This window comes from Melanotaenia boesemani, chromosome 20 (assembly GCF_017639745.1).
Source record: "Melanotaenia boesemani isolate fMelBoe1 chromosome 20, fMelBoe1.pri, whole genome shotgun sequence".
Lineage (NCBI taxonomy): Eukaryota > Metazoa > Chordata > Actinopteri > Atheriniformes > Melanotaeniidae > Melanotaenia > Melanotaenia boesemani.
Window position 1 is genome coordinate 10,484,543 of NC_055701.1, and position 18,981 is coordinate 10,503,523.

At 41.2% G+C, this 18,981-nt stretch overlaps 3 protein-coding genes across 4 annotated transcripts in view; 2 read left to right on the forward strand and 1 right to left on the reverse strand.

Annotated features, from left to right (window-relative positions):
• The first annotated feature begins 226 nt into the window (after positions 1-226).
• Positions 227-9,074, forward strand: LOC121631590 (sodium-dependent lysophosphatidylcholine symporter 1-A-like). The gene is made up of 15 exons (XM_041972602.1): positions 227-328; positions 417-509; positions 1,883-2,011; positions 2,287-2,411; positions 4,449-4,572; positions 4,656-4,734; positions 4,814-4,965; positions 5,766-5,856; positions 6,150-6,268; positions 6,465-6,548; positions 7,372-7,455; positions 7,591-7,703; positions 7,808-7,951; positions 8,519-8,695; positions 8,845-9,074. Exons 1-15 carry the CDS (start codon positions 281-283, stop codon positions 8,885-8,887), a joined length of 1,605 nt encoding a protein of 534 aa, XP_041828536.1. The 5' UTR covers positions 227-280; the 3' UTR covers positions 8,888-9,074.
• Positions 9,075-10,750: 1,676 nt separating this feature from the next.
• si:ch211-67f13.7 (uncharacterized protein LOC565426 homolog) lies at positions 10,751-13,236 on the forward strand. Its single transcript, XM_041972596.1, has 8 exons — positions 10,751-11,302; positions 11,377-11,489; positions 11,573-11,679; positions 11,778-11,952; positions 12,031-12,145; positions 12,220-12,299; positions 12,391-12,479; positions 12,602-13,236. Exons 1-8 carry the CDS (start codon positions 10,826-10,828, stop codon positions 13,234-13,236), a joined length of 1,791 nt encoding a protein of 596 aa, XP_041828530.1. The 5' UTR covers positions 10,751-10,825.
• Positions 13,237-13,897: 661 nt separating this feature from the next.
• Positions 13,898-18,981, reverse strand: part of si:dkey-157l19.2 (uncharacterized protein KIAA1522 homolog) — a 29,908-nt gene continuing 24,824 nt past the window's right edge. The window contains exons 7-9 of one of the 2 annotated variants that reach the window (XM_041972601.1): positions 15,767-18,939; positions 14,938-15,655; positions 13,898-14,782 (exon numbers count right to left, since the gene is read on the reverse strand). In XM_041972601.1, the coding sequence (XP_041828535.1) occupies positions 14,721-14,782; positions 14,938-15,655; positions 15,767-18,939 (3,953 nt within the window). In that variant the 3' untranslated portion in view covers positions 13,898-14,720. Of the gene's footprint in view, positions 14,783-14,937; positions 18,940-18,981 lie in introns of both variants that reach the window. The other variant, XM_041972599.1, reaches the window with a different exon arrangement.

Below are 18,981 nucleotides of genomic sequence, written 5' to 3' on the forward strand. Positions count from 1 at the left end.
TCTTTTGAGTGGCAAAGCATAATATATCTACTTTTTAATTCCAGTAGTTTAATAAAATGTGCAGAGTTACATGCCACTCTTGTTAACCCCTTTTCTGTGGAAATGCATTGTCTTATAATTTATATAGCTCGTTGACATTATTTTCATTCCTAAAACTTGATATTCGCATTTCTTTGGTGCTCACATATTCACCTGGAGCCCTGGGACCCACTCGTCATAAAACTTAAGACAGTCACGTGTTACTGACGTAGGGGTGTAGCAGAATGAATGAGCTGGCCATATGGAGCACGATCGACTACCACTCACACAGAGAGCTCTGAGCAATATAGTATGATGCTGTGAAGAGGCATTTTCTCCCTTGATAAGTTCTAATTATTTCGGTTTTGGACAAAACATAATTCTTTTCTCGTCTTTAGCGCACAATGGCACGAGGAGAAGGCGCAGAGCAGTACGCGGCGAGTTTGCTGACTATAAAACCAATAAACACAGAAAAAATACAGACAGCAAAGGTAAGTGTTTGTTTTATTTTACACGTTTTGTTTCTGTATCGGTCGTTTTACTCAGGTACGTTCAGGCGCGCGTAAATCAGAAAAGATGGTAGTTCCTTTCTGTATTTAGTTTGTGTCACGTCTCACCATTTAGCCAGGGTTTTAAATTTCATCACGTTTGTCCACCTGTCCTGAGGTCGTCCTACTGATTTTTAAAGGGACCACGTTTACAAAGACATTGTCATTCAAACAGTTCGGTCTGGTTTGTCAAGTCCAGACAGATCTGCTGCCACAGAGCCGAGACGTGGTGCTGCTGATTGAGAACTGCAACGGATCATTGATTTGAATAACTCGGTGCTTTGTGATATCAACCAAGCATATTAATCTTTAAGGACTCAAAGTATAATAGCTTTCAGAACTGATTAACATGAAAAACTGTGGCTGTGTATACCAGCCACCGCATTTCTGCCCTGTGATAACACTTTAAGTGCAATTATTGAGTGATATGGTGAAGACCAAACTAGTTTTGATGTCCGATATGAAAGGGTGCCTCTGTCAAGGGGGCTGTTGAAAGGAAAGTACATTAAATACAAAACAAAGAGCTAAAATAGTCCGAGAGGAATAGATGTTATTTTTCTTTTAAAGTGATTCATTTCATCAATGTTTGACACCAAATGTTACATTCAGAAGATCCAGCGTCTAAATGTTTCATTATTCAATTATGTATAATTAATTTATCTGCCAATTTAAAGTCTGCAAAGTTAAGCAGATTTCCTTGAATCCACAATCTTTGTAAATTTGACCAGGCAGTCAGTCTATTTAACTTTTAATCGGTTCACTGAAAGACATTCAAAATGTTCTGGAGGTGTGTCTTTCTTTAGCTTATATTTAGGTTTAACATGGTTATTATTCTAGCCTGGTGATTATATGCTTTGGGAATGGAGTGAATATTGCTTGGATCTTTTTTGTGACAAGGTATCAATTTGTGTTGAGAAAGAGGTGATTCAGGTTTGAAATGTGTAGGGGGTGGTGGATCCCCCTTACCGTCATCAGGCTCTGAAAGATGATTGGCTGAGGTAGATCAGACTGTAGTCGGTGTGCTGACTGTTTCCGCAAAAAAAGTCACACTACCACCAACATCCTATTGCAGGAGCCAATGTGCTGGGCTGATGTAATGATGCAGTTTCAGAGTGAGTGAACTAGAGTAACCTCATAGTTTTTCATGAGGATGAGACTGTTTGTAACACAGCTTCAGTTAGACAGAGATGGGTGAGGGTTTTTGAAGCAGAAAATGGGGATTAAATAAAGTCCATTCATAACTCCCCAGGCAGAAGCATGAACTGTTTCAAAGTCAAATTAATAAAGTTGTGTATCTCCTCTATTTTCTCTTCTAGGCAAAGGAACGAAGAAATCATCTGTCTGTGTGGAATAAGCTGTGCTATGCATTTGGAGGAGCTCCCTATCAGATCACAGGCAGTGCTCTGGGCTTCTTCCTCCAGATCTACCTGCTTGATGTGGCACAGGTGAATGACAAGAGATCCACAAATAAGTGAAACACACGATGAAATAATAAAATAAAACATTGTTAGATCAGTTGCGTGATTATCCACAAGTAGCACATGTTTTAAAGAGAGACCTCCTTTATCTGTTAAGTATACATTAAAATGGCTGTAAAGTGAGTTCAGTACTTTTGCAATTTCCCAGTAGCAGCACACTTTGATTAGCTTCTGATGTTCATACCACTCCACCTCATATCGCTTTAACAGCCATCGTCCTCATTTTTCCCTCCTCTCTGTAGCTGGATCCCTTCTATGCTTCTATCATCCTGTTCGTGGGCAGGGCTTGGGATGCAGTCACTGACCCAACTGTGGGGTTTCTGGTGAGCCGGAGTAGATGGACCAGCATCGGCCGCATGATGCCCTGGTAGGTGTCCAGATCAGGTGCACAAACGGAAGGTGATATTGGGTGATGAGATGTTGCAGAAATGAGGTGCTGTGATGTTGAGTGGAGGGAGGAATGCGCTGCCAATGGACTCCAAGGAAAGCAGCTCACAAGCTGTTAACAGTAACCATGGCAACAAGGTTGAAGAAATTGCTTAAAGGAGAAGGAATGAAATTTAACTATGAATATGTAAAAAAAAAAAAATCTAATTTAAGCTACAAATACTGCATTTTCTACTTTAACACAGCTACAAGCTCAAATATATTAGTATATTTTTTTAACACTTCATCTTTGTTTGCACATTGCTGCATTGCTCATAGGTTTATGTGTGCTGCAGGTACTAATTAATCAAGGATACCTATTTCTACTTTTTCCCAAAAGGATGCTGGGACTGGATTCAGTACCTTGCTACCTGTAAAAGATGTGTTTACGGGTTGCTTTTGTAGATTTGTACTTTGAACCTTAAAAAATGCAGCACAAAGATAAGAAATATCCAGGCTGTAAAAATGCAAATCCAATTCTTTATTGCATCAAATTACTGCTGCAAACAAATTTGTACAGTTAAGCTCAGAGAGGAAGTTGGGTCGTAAAGAGAGATGACCTTGACATTGTGAAGTGTGCTGCTTTATTTTTCACCATTTTGAGACAGTCTGATTCAGAAGAGATCACCCCAGGCTATGATCTAATTGGCTGAGGAACAGAACTAATATTTTTACAGACTTCTTTGTGTTATGATCACATAGTGATTTCTTCAAGGCAGTGTCTCTCTGAGTGGGGAAAAATTACTGGCTGTGTGCATGAGCTTCATGCTGTAAGTTGAAACAAGAAAGGGGAGGGGAAGGGATGGAAGCTTCAGCACGGATTGGTCCAACCCACACCACACCATCAGATTCAAACCAATGAGAGAGTAACAATAAATGCAGTAGTATTTGTAATTCCCTAAACTGCCAGAGCAAAGAGAGGTTACTTCATGTCAAAAGCCATGCTTGGTTGAAACAGTGGAGGTCATTGTCAAGGAGAGGGAACATGTAAATGAAACAATCATTTGTAAGATGTTTTTATTTTCTCTGTCTGTGCTGGAAATGTTGCACATTAAAAACATTTATTGTACAAGTTTCTTTTTTTATTTGAAACACTTTAATTGTTTTTAATGTGTTCCTGGGTCTCACTGACCTTTTGATGCAACCTCTCACTTGTCTGTGTTCAGTCACATCAGCATGTGAACTAGATTTAACCCAGCCTTCAATTTCTGCTGATACAATAACCACATTCGCTCACACATGAAATAAAAGCAAGAGATGATGCATATCATACTTGTGTGTGGGCTTGGGAGGAGGAGGGGATGGACGGAAAGAGTGGAAAGAGCGACAAGTGTGAGAGAGACAAAGCTGAGACCAAACTATTGATTTAGATGTTATATTTACTGTTAATAACTATTATAATTCAAGACACATCTGATCTCCCAGTGCTGTTTTGTCTACTATCTATTATGGGTTAATTGTAACAGAAGGGAGGTTGTAAGTTTGATCTTATCATTACTGGGACTTCTAGCAACTGTTTGTGTAAAAACAAGCTGCTGAAGTGGCACCATCTGACAGACTGAGTTACAGCACTGAGGTCAACTGAAGGGCTTACAAAGCAGGAAAACGCTGTTGAAACTGAGTGGGGTGAGAGTGAGGTGGGCCAGTGCGGCCTCACCATTGGGTCAGCCCACCCTGGGCTCCTCACACAACCCCGACCGACCTTTCTCCACACATGAGCTCTAATAAGGCAAGATTAACAGGATTATTCACAAAGCAGCCTGGAGGGCCACAGAAAAAAAAGGTGACTGCAAAGCAGGAATTAATTAAATGGAGGGTTTATGGTACAGTAACAGTAGGCAGAATTCATTCTCCCATTCTTTTGGGAGTGAAACTGAGCACACTGTTTGATGCCTTAACTCACAAAATGAGACAAATTTTTTTGCTTATTTGATTATAAATCTTTTAATACTATAGCTCTTTGCTACTTCCCACCCAGGATCCTTTGCTCCACTCCATTTGCGGTGCTGACTTACTTCCTGATCTGGTATGTGCCCCCGTTTGAGGAAGGAAAGGTTATATGGTACCTGGTTTTTTACTGCCTCTTCCAGTCAATGCAAACAGTAAGTACATCATGTTGATTCTTATCAGTTGTTTGTTCCCCTTCATCACAGTTTATACAAAATGACTTTGTGTTGCTCTGCAGTGTTTCCACGTTCCATATTCAGCCCTCACCATGTTCATCAGCAGCAACCAGAAGGAGCGGGATTCTGCAACTGCCTATCGTACGTTAGACTTCCTGTGTGATTAACATACACCTGTGTTTTCTCTCATGTGCTAACTGCATACCTGCTTTTCTCTTAGGCATGATGGTGGAGGTTCTGGGCACGGTGCTGGGCACTGCAATCCAGGGACAGATAGTAGGTGGTGCCTCTGATTGTCCCACTGAGGCTGACGACACTAATAGCACAAATTTATTGACAACCAACAAAACCAGAGTTTCCCTGGATGAGACGGTAAGTCTCATGAGGCTTGTCTTGAGTTAGATTATCACATTAACCAATGTTTTATATATGGCAATAAAGCTGTAAAAAGTGGTAGTAAAACGAAGCTCCAGGGCTTTTTGTTTTGCTACCAGTAGAACTAATACATTACACAGTATGAAGTCGTTAAGGAGTATCTCAAAATTCTTCAGCATAACCTCAAACCATCAGCTAAACAGCTTAAATTTGATACAACAGGGTGTTTAAAAAAACATTGACCCCAATCATGCATTAGAGCTGGTTCAACAGTACAGCTTTTCAGCTTTTAGAATAAACTTTCTGAAGACCTCAACATACAGCCTGATTGTATGAAGTGGATGTAGCTGCTGGATCTGAAAACAGAAAGACAGACAGTTGCTCTAAAACATATCTGGCTCCAGCATATTTTCATTAAAATATTGTCTCAAATTCTTTCTTTTTTTTTTTTTTTTTTTTTTTTTTTTTTAACATGTCATGGTGTCAGCAGCTAGATTGAATCCTGATCACTAACAGGTGGTCATTTTGAAAGCAATTGGATAAAAAAATCCAAGATGGCACAACCAAATTATGTCAAGCAGATCAGTGAGTGATGACATGGTGGCAGTGTCCACTCATTATATATGTCTAAGCTGGAACTGCTAAACAGACAGAATAAATAAATAAATAATGTTTGCTCTAAAAAGAGAAAAAGCTGTACTGTTGAAAAAGAAAAGTTCAAATAAATCAAGTTTAAGTTACCCATGTTTACCCAAACTTCTGTTCATCCAGGCTAATACTTTCTATTTTGTTCACAGAAACAAGCGTATTTGATTGCTTCAGGGGTCATCTGTTTAATCTACGTCCTGTGTGCAGCAATCCTGTTTTTTGGTGTGAAGGAGCAAAAAGGTATGAAACCACTAGTTGACAAAAGAAATTGTCACTTGTTTAGTGTGGAATTTTTCCTTTAAAGGAGAGGTGCTGACGTTAGACTGCTTTCTCAGCTCCTAATTTAAAACATGCTGCATCCTCCTTGCACCTGATGTACTGAGACTCAATGTTCAAAGAAGTGGACACATTCTGGCATTTTCTGCAAGATGTATCACATTTTGGAAAGATGCCTGATTCTGATAGACAGATTGGCTTTAGATTTCTGAAGCAAAGATTATCATTTGTCTTATCTTCTCTGTGTTGGATTGTAGCGAGCGGGCAGAGAAAGGTAAAGCCGCTTTCCTTCCGTCAGGGTCTGTGGGTGGTCATGAGTTACGGACCGTACATCAAACTGGTCACCGCCTTCCTCTTCACATCTCTGGCCTTCATGGTAAAAATTATGAATTTGTATAAACTTTGGCATGTAATATTTAAAAGAACAGTAACTTCTTTGTTTGCATGTGACTTTTTATGTTTACCTTAAGTAACTGGCTTTGAGTAGCAGCTTCAAATCTGACAACATGACTAGTTTCACTCTTGACAAGTATTTTTATTTTAAATATAAATGTTTTGTTTGTGTTTTTCAGCTACTTGAGGGAAACTTTGCCCTTTTCATCACCTACGCTTTGGGCCACAGGGAAGACTTCCATAATATTCTACTGGTCATCATGGTGAGTTTTTTTCTTTTTTTTTATTCTGATAGGCTCTTCATCTTCTTGTAACAGCTCTTATCAGGATGGAATTTAGAGGACACTGGTACAGTCTGCTGTCGTCAGCTGTTTCTCGGAGGCCTTTCCTCACGCAACGCTCAGAGGCTGAGAGGGCAGATTTTCAGGGTGAGAGGAGGTGTTGTTTGGGCTCCTGGGAACCTTTCTCCCACACTCTCACTCTGCATTAGCAGAAGATCGAGGGAGGGATGGTCTCACACTGGAGCTTTTGTTACCCTGGCAACACCTTGCTGGCATCACGGAAACCTCCACTATTGGCTGTGTCCTTTTTTCCATCCTCCTCTCACTGCTTTCTGCACCTTTTAGACCCTTTTGAACACAGCGATTTTCTTTGCCTTTTGGGATGCTGTATCAGTACATGTAAAAAATGAATTGGACATTTTCAGTTGCAGCCTGGCGATGCTTTACTCAGGTTAGAGAAACTTCATATTAGTTCAGTGAACTCTGACAGACATAGACCAGAATGGGCAGTGTTACCATAGAAACTACAGACTACAGCAGCATCTCACTTACCTCTGATAGAAAAGAGGTAGCTTAAATTAGATATCCCTTAAGTCATTTGAAAAATCTTTGACATCTAAATGTGGCTAAGTCATCCTCTATTTATAAAACTTACACAGCTGGATCTGAAATAATTAAAACTTCTATCTGATTGTTTTGTCAATCTTGTGCTTATTTACCCATCACAACTTTTTTGTTGACATTTGTGCATAATGGTCTTTAATGAAATTACATTGCTAATATTTTTTTACCAATATTCTTCCAGCTTTCTGGAACTCTAACCATCCCATGGTGGCAGTGGTTTCTGGCCCGATTCGGGAAGAAGAAAGCAGCTTATTTTGGCATCTCTGTTAGTATTACTTTTTAAATTTTAATTTCTCAAGGTTGCAGTATGTTATCAGATCAGTCGTGTTATTTGAAAGATGTTGAAACACATTGCATCCCAGAAAGGAAATTTCTCAGACTTTTTCCTCTCCCCATGCAGTGGGCAGTGCCTTTTATGATCCTTATCATTTCCATCAGGAGCAACCTCATCATTTCCTACTTGGTGTCAGTGGCAGCAGGTGTGAGTGTGGCAGCAGCTTTCCTCCTGCCTTGGTATGCACAGATTTATCCACAGAGTTCAATCATGGGTGGAAATTTAGATTTCTGTGTTTGTTTTTTGTGTGCGTTTTCTCTAAGTGTTGCATTTGTTATTTCAGGTCCATGCTTCCAGATGTAGTGGATGACTTCAAAGTTAAAAATCCAGACATCCATGGTCATGAAGCTCTCTTCTACTCTTTCTATGTCTTCTTCATCAAGTTCGCCTCTGGATTGTCTCTGGGTATTTCTACCCTCAGCTTGAAGTAAGTTTACTGATTTTATCTATTTATTATTTGTACCCACTGACATTTTGTCATGCAGATTTCTCATGTAGAGGACTGTGCACAAGTATTGAGCAACTCTACACTTTCTTTGCTTCAATAGACCACTCCTTCTTGCTGTTTTGAGCATCAGGTTTTCTGAAGGTCTTCCAAAGTCTTTCTTTGCACTTTGGCGCTTTTGCTCATTTTTAGTCCAGTTCTTGTACCTGACCATTTTCAGAGGAATGTTTTGTTGAGCCACTTAATTCTGACTTTTGAGTCATTCAAACATGTGGCAGTTTGATAGGCATAAGAGTATTTTTACACAAAGAAATTGGACTGAAACTTGGCATATATGCATGGTGTGCAGAAATAATACCAGGTTTTAAAAAATGAATGAATTGGGAAGCTGGACAAGTGGAGGCCAAAAATGTTGCACACACATTTCTCCCCATTAGCGTTTTTATCCTATAACACAATACAAGATTACCTCCTGGTTTAATAGTCATGGGGTCCAAACTGTAACTTGTTTCAGCAAATTTTTCCCCTTCTTTCTACATTTTTTCACAGATTTGCTGGCTATGTGACCGGCGACTGCTTGCAGCCTGAGTCGGTCAGTTTAACTCTGAAGGTTCTGGTCTCTCCTGTGCCTGTCATTCTTATTGTTGTGGGACTGTTGATACTGAAGACCTATCCCATAGATGAAGAGAGGAGGCAATACAACCACAAAGTTCTTCAAGAACTATTGTAAGTGAGGAGTGGAACCCATACATTTAATCCAGCAAGCTAAAACAATTGCAGGTTCAACTGTGTAATCTTTACATAAAGTTTGCCTAAGTTTTTCACTTTGTCTGCACAAGTCTTTTTTAACTCTTAATTGCTCACCTTTTCAACAGGGATTCGGAGTCTGAAACATCTGAGCTTGGGAGCAGTGTGTAGCTACACTACCTGACATGAGATACAGAAGACCACAGAGCAACACTGCTGCCTTAACGACACCCTCATTAACGGTGAATCACACATGTTTACGTCGCCCTCTAGTGGCAGATCGATATATGAAGTACTTTCTTTGGCATTTACTGCCACCTGAGTCCCAATTAAAAAACAAAAAAAAAAAAAAAAAAAAGAAAAGGTATATAAATCAACACAGTGTGTTAGTTTTTCAGTGTAAAGCCAAAGTCCCAGGTTAGCGTTTGTCTTTTTTGTTTTTATTTCTCTGTATTTTTTTCTTATCTGGGGTTTTTATTTCATCGATAAGGTGAAATGAGGCACAGAGATCTGTCTACATGTCAAGTTCACATATTTGTCCAAAGATTTATTGTTTACGGAGATGTTCCTGGAACTTTCTGTTTTTTGTTTTTGTTTTTTGTTTTTTACACATTTGGAGTATTCCTCCTGTGAGACTATTTTACATCCTTAAAACGTGGATTCAGTTTTGATATGTGTTGTCGGGGCTCATGAAGTATTTATTCACTGGTTTACAGAAGCTGACCACCACTGGTGTAGACCGGGGTTTTATGTTACCCTCCATGTTTACTTTGACCTAACTGTCCAGTCAGACTGCTGGTCACAGCCCTTAAGTTGGGCTGATACTCTTCCTCTGACTGTAGTTGCGTGGAGCCTTCTGTTTGGTTTTGTTTTAGAAACGTGAAAAAATTTTCATGAAAACAAAAACTTGAATTTTCTGAAGTAAAAAGTTGTCTAGTAGGTTATCTAAATCACTGCCTCTCAGACACATTGTATATTTAATTGCAATGAGATTTTCTGATTCTGATGGGACTCAGATAATCTTATTTGTCTAATGCTACTGAAAAAAATGTTTTCTGCTTTAATTGTGCAGCTTAAATCTGATTCAATATGTCTTTTACAGCTAAGTCAGCTCTAGTATGAAGTAATTTCAAATGGCATGTTCTCACTGCCAAGGAAGGAAAAAAATACTTTATTTAACTATTTATTTAAACAAACTGCCTAAGGGATTGTTTTTCTTATGGAAGCACATAAATAATTTATTAATAGCAATTATTGTTGACTGTGAGAACAAGAGATCTGTAAGTCCAGTGGAAAACTCGAAGAACATCAAAGTGGTGGATTTGTTTTTTTCCTTTTCAAGGAAAATATGTTATGCCATTAGTAAACTGATTTTACAAAATTGTGGGGGGAAAAATGCTATCCAAGCCCATATTCTTTTTATAGGGGCAGGTTTTCTCAGCCATTTTCCACTTTTGTTGCTATGAAGATTTCAAAAAGCAGTCTTTAGTGATTTGCTGCATCAATTGCTTTTTTTTTTTTTTTTTTTTTTTTGTAGGATATTGAAATTGCACTGCATGACCAGAATGAAGCACATTACATCTTCCATTGGTCTTCTTGGTCTGTAAATGCTGCTGTATGTATGAATTGTAAATACTTTTCCATGTTTGACCACGAAGAGCAATATATGAATCAGAAAGGAGAGAAACTGATGTACTGTAAATTTGTAATTTTAAGTCTGTGAATAAAGTTTGTCAAAGCAGAAAAATGTGGATTTAATTTTAATATCTCCAGAATAGTAGTATACTACTTGGGTTGATTAATGACAGTTTGGGAACTGATTTAAAAAGATGCTTTTTACCGCAGACAAATTAATCTATTTATGAGTTAAGTCAGTTTATTTAATGGATTGGTTGCCAAAAGACCTCAATTGAATCAAATGACCACCAATAAAAATAATAAAAGCATGTAGTTTGTTTTAGACTGAAATCAGTCAAATAAACGAAGCGTAAATTTGCCCTTTTTACCACCAGGCTGGTGAGCTATCTCCACTAATTACCTGCAGCCGTGACGCCGGAGTTTTTTACGCGTGGATTTAAAGTAGAAGACAGAAAGAAACAGTCTGTTGCGATGAAAACAAAGTGTTATCTCCTTATTTTGTGTATTTCTGTTATATTACCTGCCCTCAGTTTTGCGTACGAGTCTCAGTTAAGTAGAGGGAGAAACGTTTTCGAATTAGGCGCACCAAATCACGAACCTATCAGTGTGTCGACTACAGAAAGCCAAAAACTCCGCCAGAGGATTTCTGGTGCCGCAGCTCTGTTGTCTTCGCTCGGTTTGGGGAGATCCTTTCGTTCTTCGACATTGGTAACACCTCCATCCATGCGTCCAGGACAGATGCAGGCGGACTCTCCAAATGACCCAGACGTCTCTGTAACTTGCTCCGCGTCTGACTTTGTCGTGCGGGTGAGACGAGCTTTCTATGGTCTGGGCGCAGATGCGCAGGAGCTGACATTAGGCAGCGACTGCAAAAGCAACGGGGATCTAGGGCCACACGGTGACTTACTTTTCAAGTATCCATTGACGTCGTGTGATGCAGTGCGTGAGGTAAAGTGGCTCACATGTTTGTCAGTTACATCTTTTCACATTTACATCACAGTTTATGCTTTTCTGACGCACAGCTGCCTCGTGGTTTTCTGGTCTATAAATATGTGCTTCACTATGAGCCTTCATCAAAACGATTTCCAAGCAGAGCGTTGCCCATAGATGTCAGCATCGAATGCCATTACCAAAGGTTAGATTACTGTATTTGCTAAGACGTCAATTTCTGTGAAAAATGGGTTAGTGCCGATGCCTTTGAAATCTTCCATCCTACAGAGACTACTCTGTTCACCAACTGGCCGTACAGCCCACATGGCAAACCGTCATTGTGCGTAAAAAATTAAAAGGACATCCGATGGACTTCCAGATCAGACTAATGGATGGTATGCTTAAATATGAAGTTCCAGTCTGTAAATGCTTATCAGCTTGGATAAGTTTAGAATATTTTCATGACGATACAACACGTCTGATTAATTCTTAGATTCTTGGAAGACACCAGCCAAAACCCATGAGTATCTACTTGGACAAACGGTTAATGTGCAAGTGTCAAATCCTCACCTTTCTCCTGGAGAAAAACTGTACATCAATGTCTGCTATGCAGCACCATCCAGTGATTCCAAATCCTCCCTAAGATACACAGTCATAGACAACTTTGGGTATGTATTGTGGACTGCATGATATTTCAAATTTTATTTTTTTGTCCCTGATGTTTGTATTTTGATTTGTTTCCCCAGCTGCATGCTGGACAGCAAACAGGACCCTGGGGCCTCTGAGTTTATTTCTCGGACAGACAAGACCCTGAGGTTCTCCTTAAAGGCTTTCCAGTTTACCGCTGACCCCGACACTGAGGTGAGAGTTAAAAAATTTATGGCTATGTGAAATTACTCACCACCAACTGTGGCTTAGCTGTGTTTGTGTATTAGGTCAGCATCCACTGCAAATTGTTAGTCACATCGGAGGACCCAGGACCTGCGCACAAATCCTGCACTTACAGAGGACATAGGTGAGCATTAATTATATTTTCAAACCAGGGCTTTGGATTTTGGACGTTTCCATTCTTTGTAGGTGGATTAAGAATATCTTTGCCTTCACAGATGGAGGGCCCTTGCTGGTCATGATTCAATATGTGAGTGCTGTGAGTCAAAATGTGTGACCTCTAAACACCGCAGGGCCTTGAAGGAAGGTTTGTCATTCTATAAGCACTTATTCCAGCTCAGATTCATTGATTACTTTACAGCCTCTTTTTTTATTTGCCTTAAAAGATTTAAACATAAAATAACATTTTGGATCTCTAATTTTTCAAAGGCTCTGCCAGTAGTGGGCCGCTACTGGTCTCAGATCAGCCATACACAGTCGAGGATGACTTACTGCCGGTCAGTCCCTCTGCAGCTAGCAAGATAGAGGACAAGACCAACAGAAATGATTACACTCAGCTGAATAGTCCTGAGAAGATCTGGGAAAATGGAAATGTGGAAAAGTATGCTGATGATAAAAACACAAAGCAGCAGTTTGAAGAGCGTGAAACTATCCTTGGAGCTGATCCTGAACCTGATCTAGAAAAGTTGGATTACATAGAGAGGGTGTTGGAGGATGAGTGGAGTGAACCTAAAGTGAGGAATTTCAATATGTTTAGGGAGGATGGATCAGGAGGAGATGAGGGGGAGGATTTTTCAGAGATCTCTGAAGAGCACATGAGCCATGAGAATCAGGAGGAAGGTGAACTGCTTCATCATGGGGAACAGTTGAAGCCAACATTACCAACAAAAAGTGGCTTGCAGAGGGAGTTGGAGCCCCCTGACTGTGAGGAAGAAAACAAGAAGCATGCATGTAGAGTTGAAGAGGATGGGACGACGGCCTCTGTGGTGCAGCTGATTAGGGAGACCAGTAGAGCAGATGTAGTGAATGAAGAAGAAAAAACTTGGTATTTCACATGGAGGTAATTAAATAAATGATCTGTGATTACACCATAATTTTGTTTGAGCATTTCAATAAAATCAATATGCATATGCTGTTGACATTTTTTTAACACCAACTTAACCCTCTCATGCATGAAGTACCACAATTTTTCACTAACATTACTTCTACAGATGTACAGTAATGCTTTATTTTTAACCTTATTTAGCTTTTCTTTTTTTAAGCTGTTCTATAAAGTCATATTTAAATATGATTCAAAACACAGCTGCTTCATTTTTTTACTGCTTATTACTGAGGCAAACTTGGTAATTACAATGTTTACATATAAAATATTTATTCAGTGAGTAGCAAAATATTGGATGACTCACTAATGTCCACTGAAGTGGTTAGTTTATAAATATACCCATCTCCATCCATCCATATTCTAGAAAACAGCCTTTAAATAGGTGTCCAAGGTAGTGGACACTGCATGAAAGTCTTAAACCACTTATTTCCCTGCTTGTATTTCTTAATACAAGCGGACACTGTTAAAATAGCCTAAAATGTCAAAGATCAACTCCATATCGATGACTGCTGCTACCAGATGAATGACCTAAACTGACCAAAGAATTCAGGTATAAATGCTTATATTTTCTGGCATATGGTTCAAACAGATGGTTGACAAGAACAAGACTGTTTATATGACAATTCATCTGTCCATAAATCTTTAATTTTCTTTATAAATGATTATTTCCTCCATTAGCCTCTTAAACATTTCTGAAATAAAATTTTAGAAGGAATCATTACTGAGGAAAAGGCACCGCCTCCGTCGTCAGTGACCAAAAGCAGCAGAAAATGTGTTCCATTATAAAGTTTCAGGTATTGCTTAACATTCTTACTTGTTTCTGATGTCTTAAACAACAAAGTAGCATGAGGGATATTTGCGATCATGAATTCAGATTTGATTGTGCGTCCAAACAAACACTTGATTTATGTGATGTTATGACTTGACACATTGCAAAGAAGACATTCTTGTGGAGACTCCTCTGAACATGACAGGAATAATAACTTAATATTTTTTAAACAAATAATTGGTGTGGAAACCTTTGGAAAATATACAGAACTCTGAACAGATCCATCATTATTGGATATGTTAAATATACAAAATGTTACTACATTTACAGATGAGCATCCCAAAGTCCCAAAGATGCAAGTACACATTAAAGCGCTGATTCAGCAGGACAAACTGTATGTGGTACAATCGCATTTTGACACTAGAGGGGGGTATATCCACATCTCCTGCAACAGTAAAGCTTAGAAGACCCTCTAGCAAAGAAAATATAACAGTATTCACTCTGTTAAATGCTAAATGAGTACTTCAGAAAATTAAGACCCACACCGTTAACATTAAATTTAAACATTTCTGAAATAAACATGTCATCCATCTAAAATCCTGTTTTCTTGTCTCTCACAAACAAAAACTTGCAGTAAATTCATTAAGTCCTTCCAGGGGCTTCTCCAGTCTCTGCAATCATGTTGATGATGTCTCTCCTCCAACAGTACCTGCTGTCCCGTTTGGTTCCTCTGTGGCATCTGAAGTTGGAAAATGTGGACAGGGTTAGGTTTGTGCTGTGTGAAGCTGGGCAGTAAAACCACAACTGATTTGAATGTTAGCTTTCAAGCAGCAAAGCAGTAAAAATGACTAAGGTGTAAACTATTGACATTTTATCTATACAGATTTCTCTTACCTTTGGCACTCCCTTGTTCTGCTTCCTGTCCTGTTTGCTCCACACCTTCACTGGTCTCTGCCTCTTTACCATTAGCCTTTGGCTTCTTTGCAACAGGTGGTGGGACCTTGACTCCCTTATTTTTTGACTCCTCTGTCTTCCTCTGTAAGGTTTCCTTGTCCTCTTGCTTGGTCTCAATCACCACCTTTTTGTTGCTCTTGGAGAAGATAAAGCTGGCAGTTGATGTAGGGGATTTATGAAAATCTGGAGGTGATAATGGCGACTGCAGGCTAAATCGAGATGCAGGGCCCTCTTTTGATCTGGCTGCTGTTCTCAGACGGATAGCTTCCTGCAGGTTCATGGAGGGAGAAGCAGTTGTGGCAGGAGGAGACTTTATAGCAGAAGAAATGGCTGTGGATGAAGGCTTGGGTGGGACCACAACAGTCTCAGACTTGGGCAAAGTTGGTTGCAAGGTGGCGATGACAGGTGGAAAAGTGGATGTGGGAGAGGTCACAATTAAAGATCTTCTGATGGGCTTCTGGGGAACCTCACAGTTTAAAGATGAGGATGGGACTAGACTGCTCTGCTGCTGTTGGTTCATTGTGACCTCAGGCTCTGATGGTTCTTGTGGTTCGGGGGGTTTAGGGTTGTTGTTGTTGACAAACTGCAGCTTGACTGTTTGTGGAAAAGAGGGGGTGACAATGGGAGTGGGTTCCTCATGTACAACAGGGGCAGGGGTCTCTTCTTGAGCTTCAGGAGGCTCAGGGCTACTGTTAACAGACCGAAGCTTCACCATCTGCAGGAGTGAAGGGGTGACAATGGGAGTGGGTTCCTCATGTACAGCAGGGGCCTCTTCTTGAGCTTCAGGAGGCTCAGGGCTACTGTTAACAGACCGAAGCTTCACCATCTGCAGGAGTGAAGGGGTGACAATGGGAGTGGGTTCCTCATGTACAGCAGGGGCCTCTTCTTGAGCTTCAGGAGGTTCAGGGCTACTGTTAACAGACCGAAGCTTGACCATCTGCAGGAGCAAAGGGGTGATGATGGGAGTGGGTTCAAAAGGTGCAGATGTTTGCATTTGGCTTTGATTTTCTGTGCTCAGAGGACTAGACTTGGGCTCAGTGCTGACAAGGCTGTCCACTGGCAAAGGTGGAGGCAAAGGAATGCTAATAGGTGGAGAAGGAGCAGGTTCTTCAGTCTCTTGTGGTGAAGGTGAGTTTCTGAACTCAGATGGAGGTGAAGGGGGTGTCTCAGTTTCTGGATTTTCAACTGTCTGAGAATTAATTGAAAGATGGAGAGGCTCTATAGGAGGTGGAGGTGGAATACTTTGAGGAGCTGTGAGAATACTGTTGGTTGAATCTTTGTTCATTTCAGATTCCAGTGGGGTGCTGTCTTGAGTATCAATCTGCTCTGATGGATGGAGCTGTGATGGCAGGGGTGGTGGAGGTGGAATACTTTGCGGAACCATGAATTTACTCTCCGGTGCTGCCTCTTCAGCAGACTGAGAGGCTTCTTGAATAGGTGGAGTTAGGTCTTCAGGTGGCAGAGGAGAGACCTCTACAATAGGACTTTGAGCTTCTTTAACTTGTGTTACATCTTGAACAATAGGAGCAGCGGACTCTTTGGGTCTCGAAGAAGGTGGTGGTGAAGAGATATTTTTAGTCGTAGGAGGCACGGCTGCTGTGGTTGGTGGAGGTGGAGCTGTATATGGTGGGGGAGGAGGGATATTTAAGGTAGAGGACATCACCTCTTTTGATGCATGGAGTTTCTTAGGTTCAGCTCCTGTGATCACCTTGACACCTCCTGCTTTCACCTGTGGTTTACCAGACACAGCTGCAGAAGGCAAGACTTGCACTACTTCACCAAACAGAGGTGGAGGTGGAAGAGGGAGATCTATTTCATCTGGCCCACTGATGCCCACCTGTGCCATGGGTGGAGGTGGCGGGGGCCAGGACGACTCATGGGATACAATTTGTACTGATAAAACTTCAGTGGGCTTAGTTGTGAGTGGTTGCCGGGGTAGAGAAGGCGATGGAGAAATGTGTGCTAATGAAATGGAAGGTATGGAGTCTGTCTTGGTCTCTACCTCTGTGGCTTGGGTGGATGTTTTCTGACCTTCTTCTCTCTTCACTGCTACCAGCGTTTCTTCACGTTTTTCTACAGCCTTCACCAACATCCCATTTAACATTTCACATACTCTTACTTTCTCATCTACCTTCAAATCTCCATTCTGAGCTAATTTTTCATTGTTCTCTTTGTGAATATCTGTATTCAGAGTCCCATTTTCTTGAACTTTCATTGCCTGAAGCACATTCAGGGATCCATTTACAGACTCCACTGTTACTGTTGGATTCCTGTGTTTTCTTTCCATCTTCACAGAGCCCTCTGTAGACACAGAAGGAGACTGCCTCTGTTGTCTCCTGTCCTTTGGATTCTTCTTTATGATGGCGTATGTGTTGTCAGGAGCTGGGGGTCCCAAGAGCAACTCAAATGTACGTTTGTTGTGAGCCCATACCTCAGGGGGAGGAGGTGGAGGAGCATGGACTTTAGGTGGGGGAGGGATGTTGAAGAGTTCTCTCAAGGTCCTTACAGAGGGGCTGACACTGACTGTGTCGACAAAGCCAGGTTTAGATTCCTCTGTAATTTTAGTATTTTTAGAAAACTCTATTTGTGATGGTGAGGATGGATCTGAACCAGGAGGACTGGACCCAGGAAATAACTTCTGAAGCTTTGCAAAGAAGCCTTTCTTGTGCTTAGGAGATGAGCTGTAAGGCTGTTTAGAGGTTTGTGGGGATGCTCCATCTTGGCTGGAGTAGCCACTAGATGGGGAGACTATTTTGTTGAGCTTATTCCCCTTAAGTGGCTCTTGCTTCTCTTGTGATGCTTCTTTGGAAACTGTTTCTGCATTGTCTTTAACATCCCCTGCCTTTGGTTCTGCCAGTTGAGATTTCATGAGAAAGAGTGAACCTGAGCCAGCTGAGTCCTCAAGAGAACTGGTGTCTGCATGGTAGCCAGGGCTATCAACACTCACACAGGGCAGTGGAGATGATCTGACTTTGTTTTTTTCATTTTCCTCACTTAAAGTTGAGGCGTTATCGGGAGAAGATTCTCCTGGAATGACTCTATCCTCTGCCAGATCTCTTGACCTACGTTTCATCTTACTGTGTAGGGAGTATGAGCGACTTGGAGGAGGTGGAGCCCTCTTGGACTTCATGACAGAGAGGCTACGCACAAACTGCCCATCTTTCTTAACCTTCTCTTCCTTAATATTAATTTTATTTTTAGAGGTGCCATTAGATGTACATGTAGATGAAATAACTTTGTCCTCCACAGCAGAAGAATCCTCATACTGAGACCTTTTTTGTCTGGGGGTGCTGCTGCTAGAGATGGTCGAAGAGTCTGATACCAAAGTCTCTGAAGATGCTGAATTGCTCCAACAGGAGCTGTCAGACACAGTGGGAACATAGTAGCGGGAAGCAGAGGTGATGTTTGACGATGTGGTTCTGGTTGAAGAAGCTCTAGATGAGGCACGGGAGGGAGCTGGGCTGGACAGCTTTAGGCTGCTCTTGCTGACAGTGCGCACACTGTTGCGACTCCGTCCACGGCTGATTTCCACCACCTCGATGGAGGGTGGCAGCACAGCATTGGGAAGGATTTTGGACAAGTGAGGAGCCTGAGGAGACATGGAAATGACAGGGCTGAGTAGATGCTGCTGGTGGCTGGAGCCAGTAGTCATCCAGGGGACTGCCAAAGAATGAGGTCTCTGTCCAATTTCCAAGTCGGGACCCAGACAATGCAGCAGAGCCAGGTCGTCCCTATGACCAGCATGGGTGGCACCAAGTTGCTCCACTTTGTCTTTGCTGAGAGGCTGGATGATGTCAGTAGCTTGGGGGCTGTCTCTCACTTCCTTTGCTGACTCTGCTGCATGTTGTGGCCTATCAGTAGTGGGGCGGATTTCAGTCTCACCGTTGTGAAGCTGCTCCTCATCCAGTGCCGGAGTCAGCGTCCAGCCACTTCTGTCCAGGCCTAATTGAAAAAAAGAGGAGGAATTGGCACAAGTCTGCATTA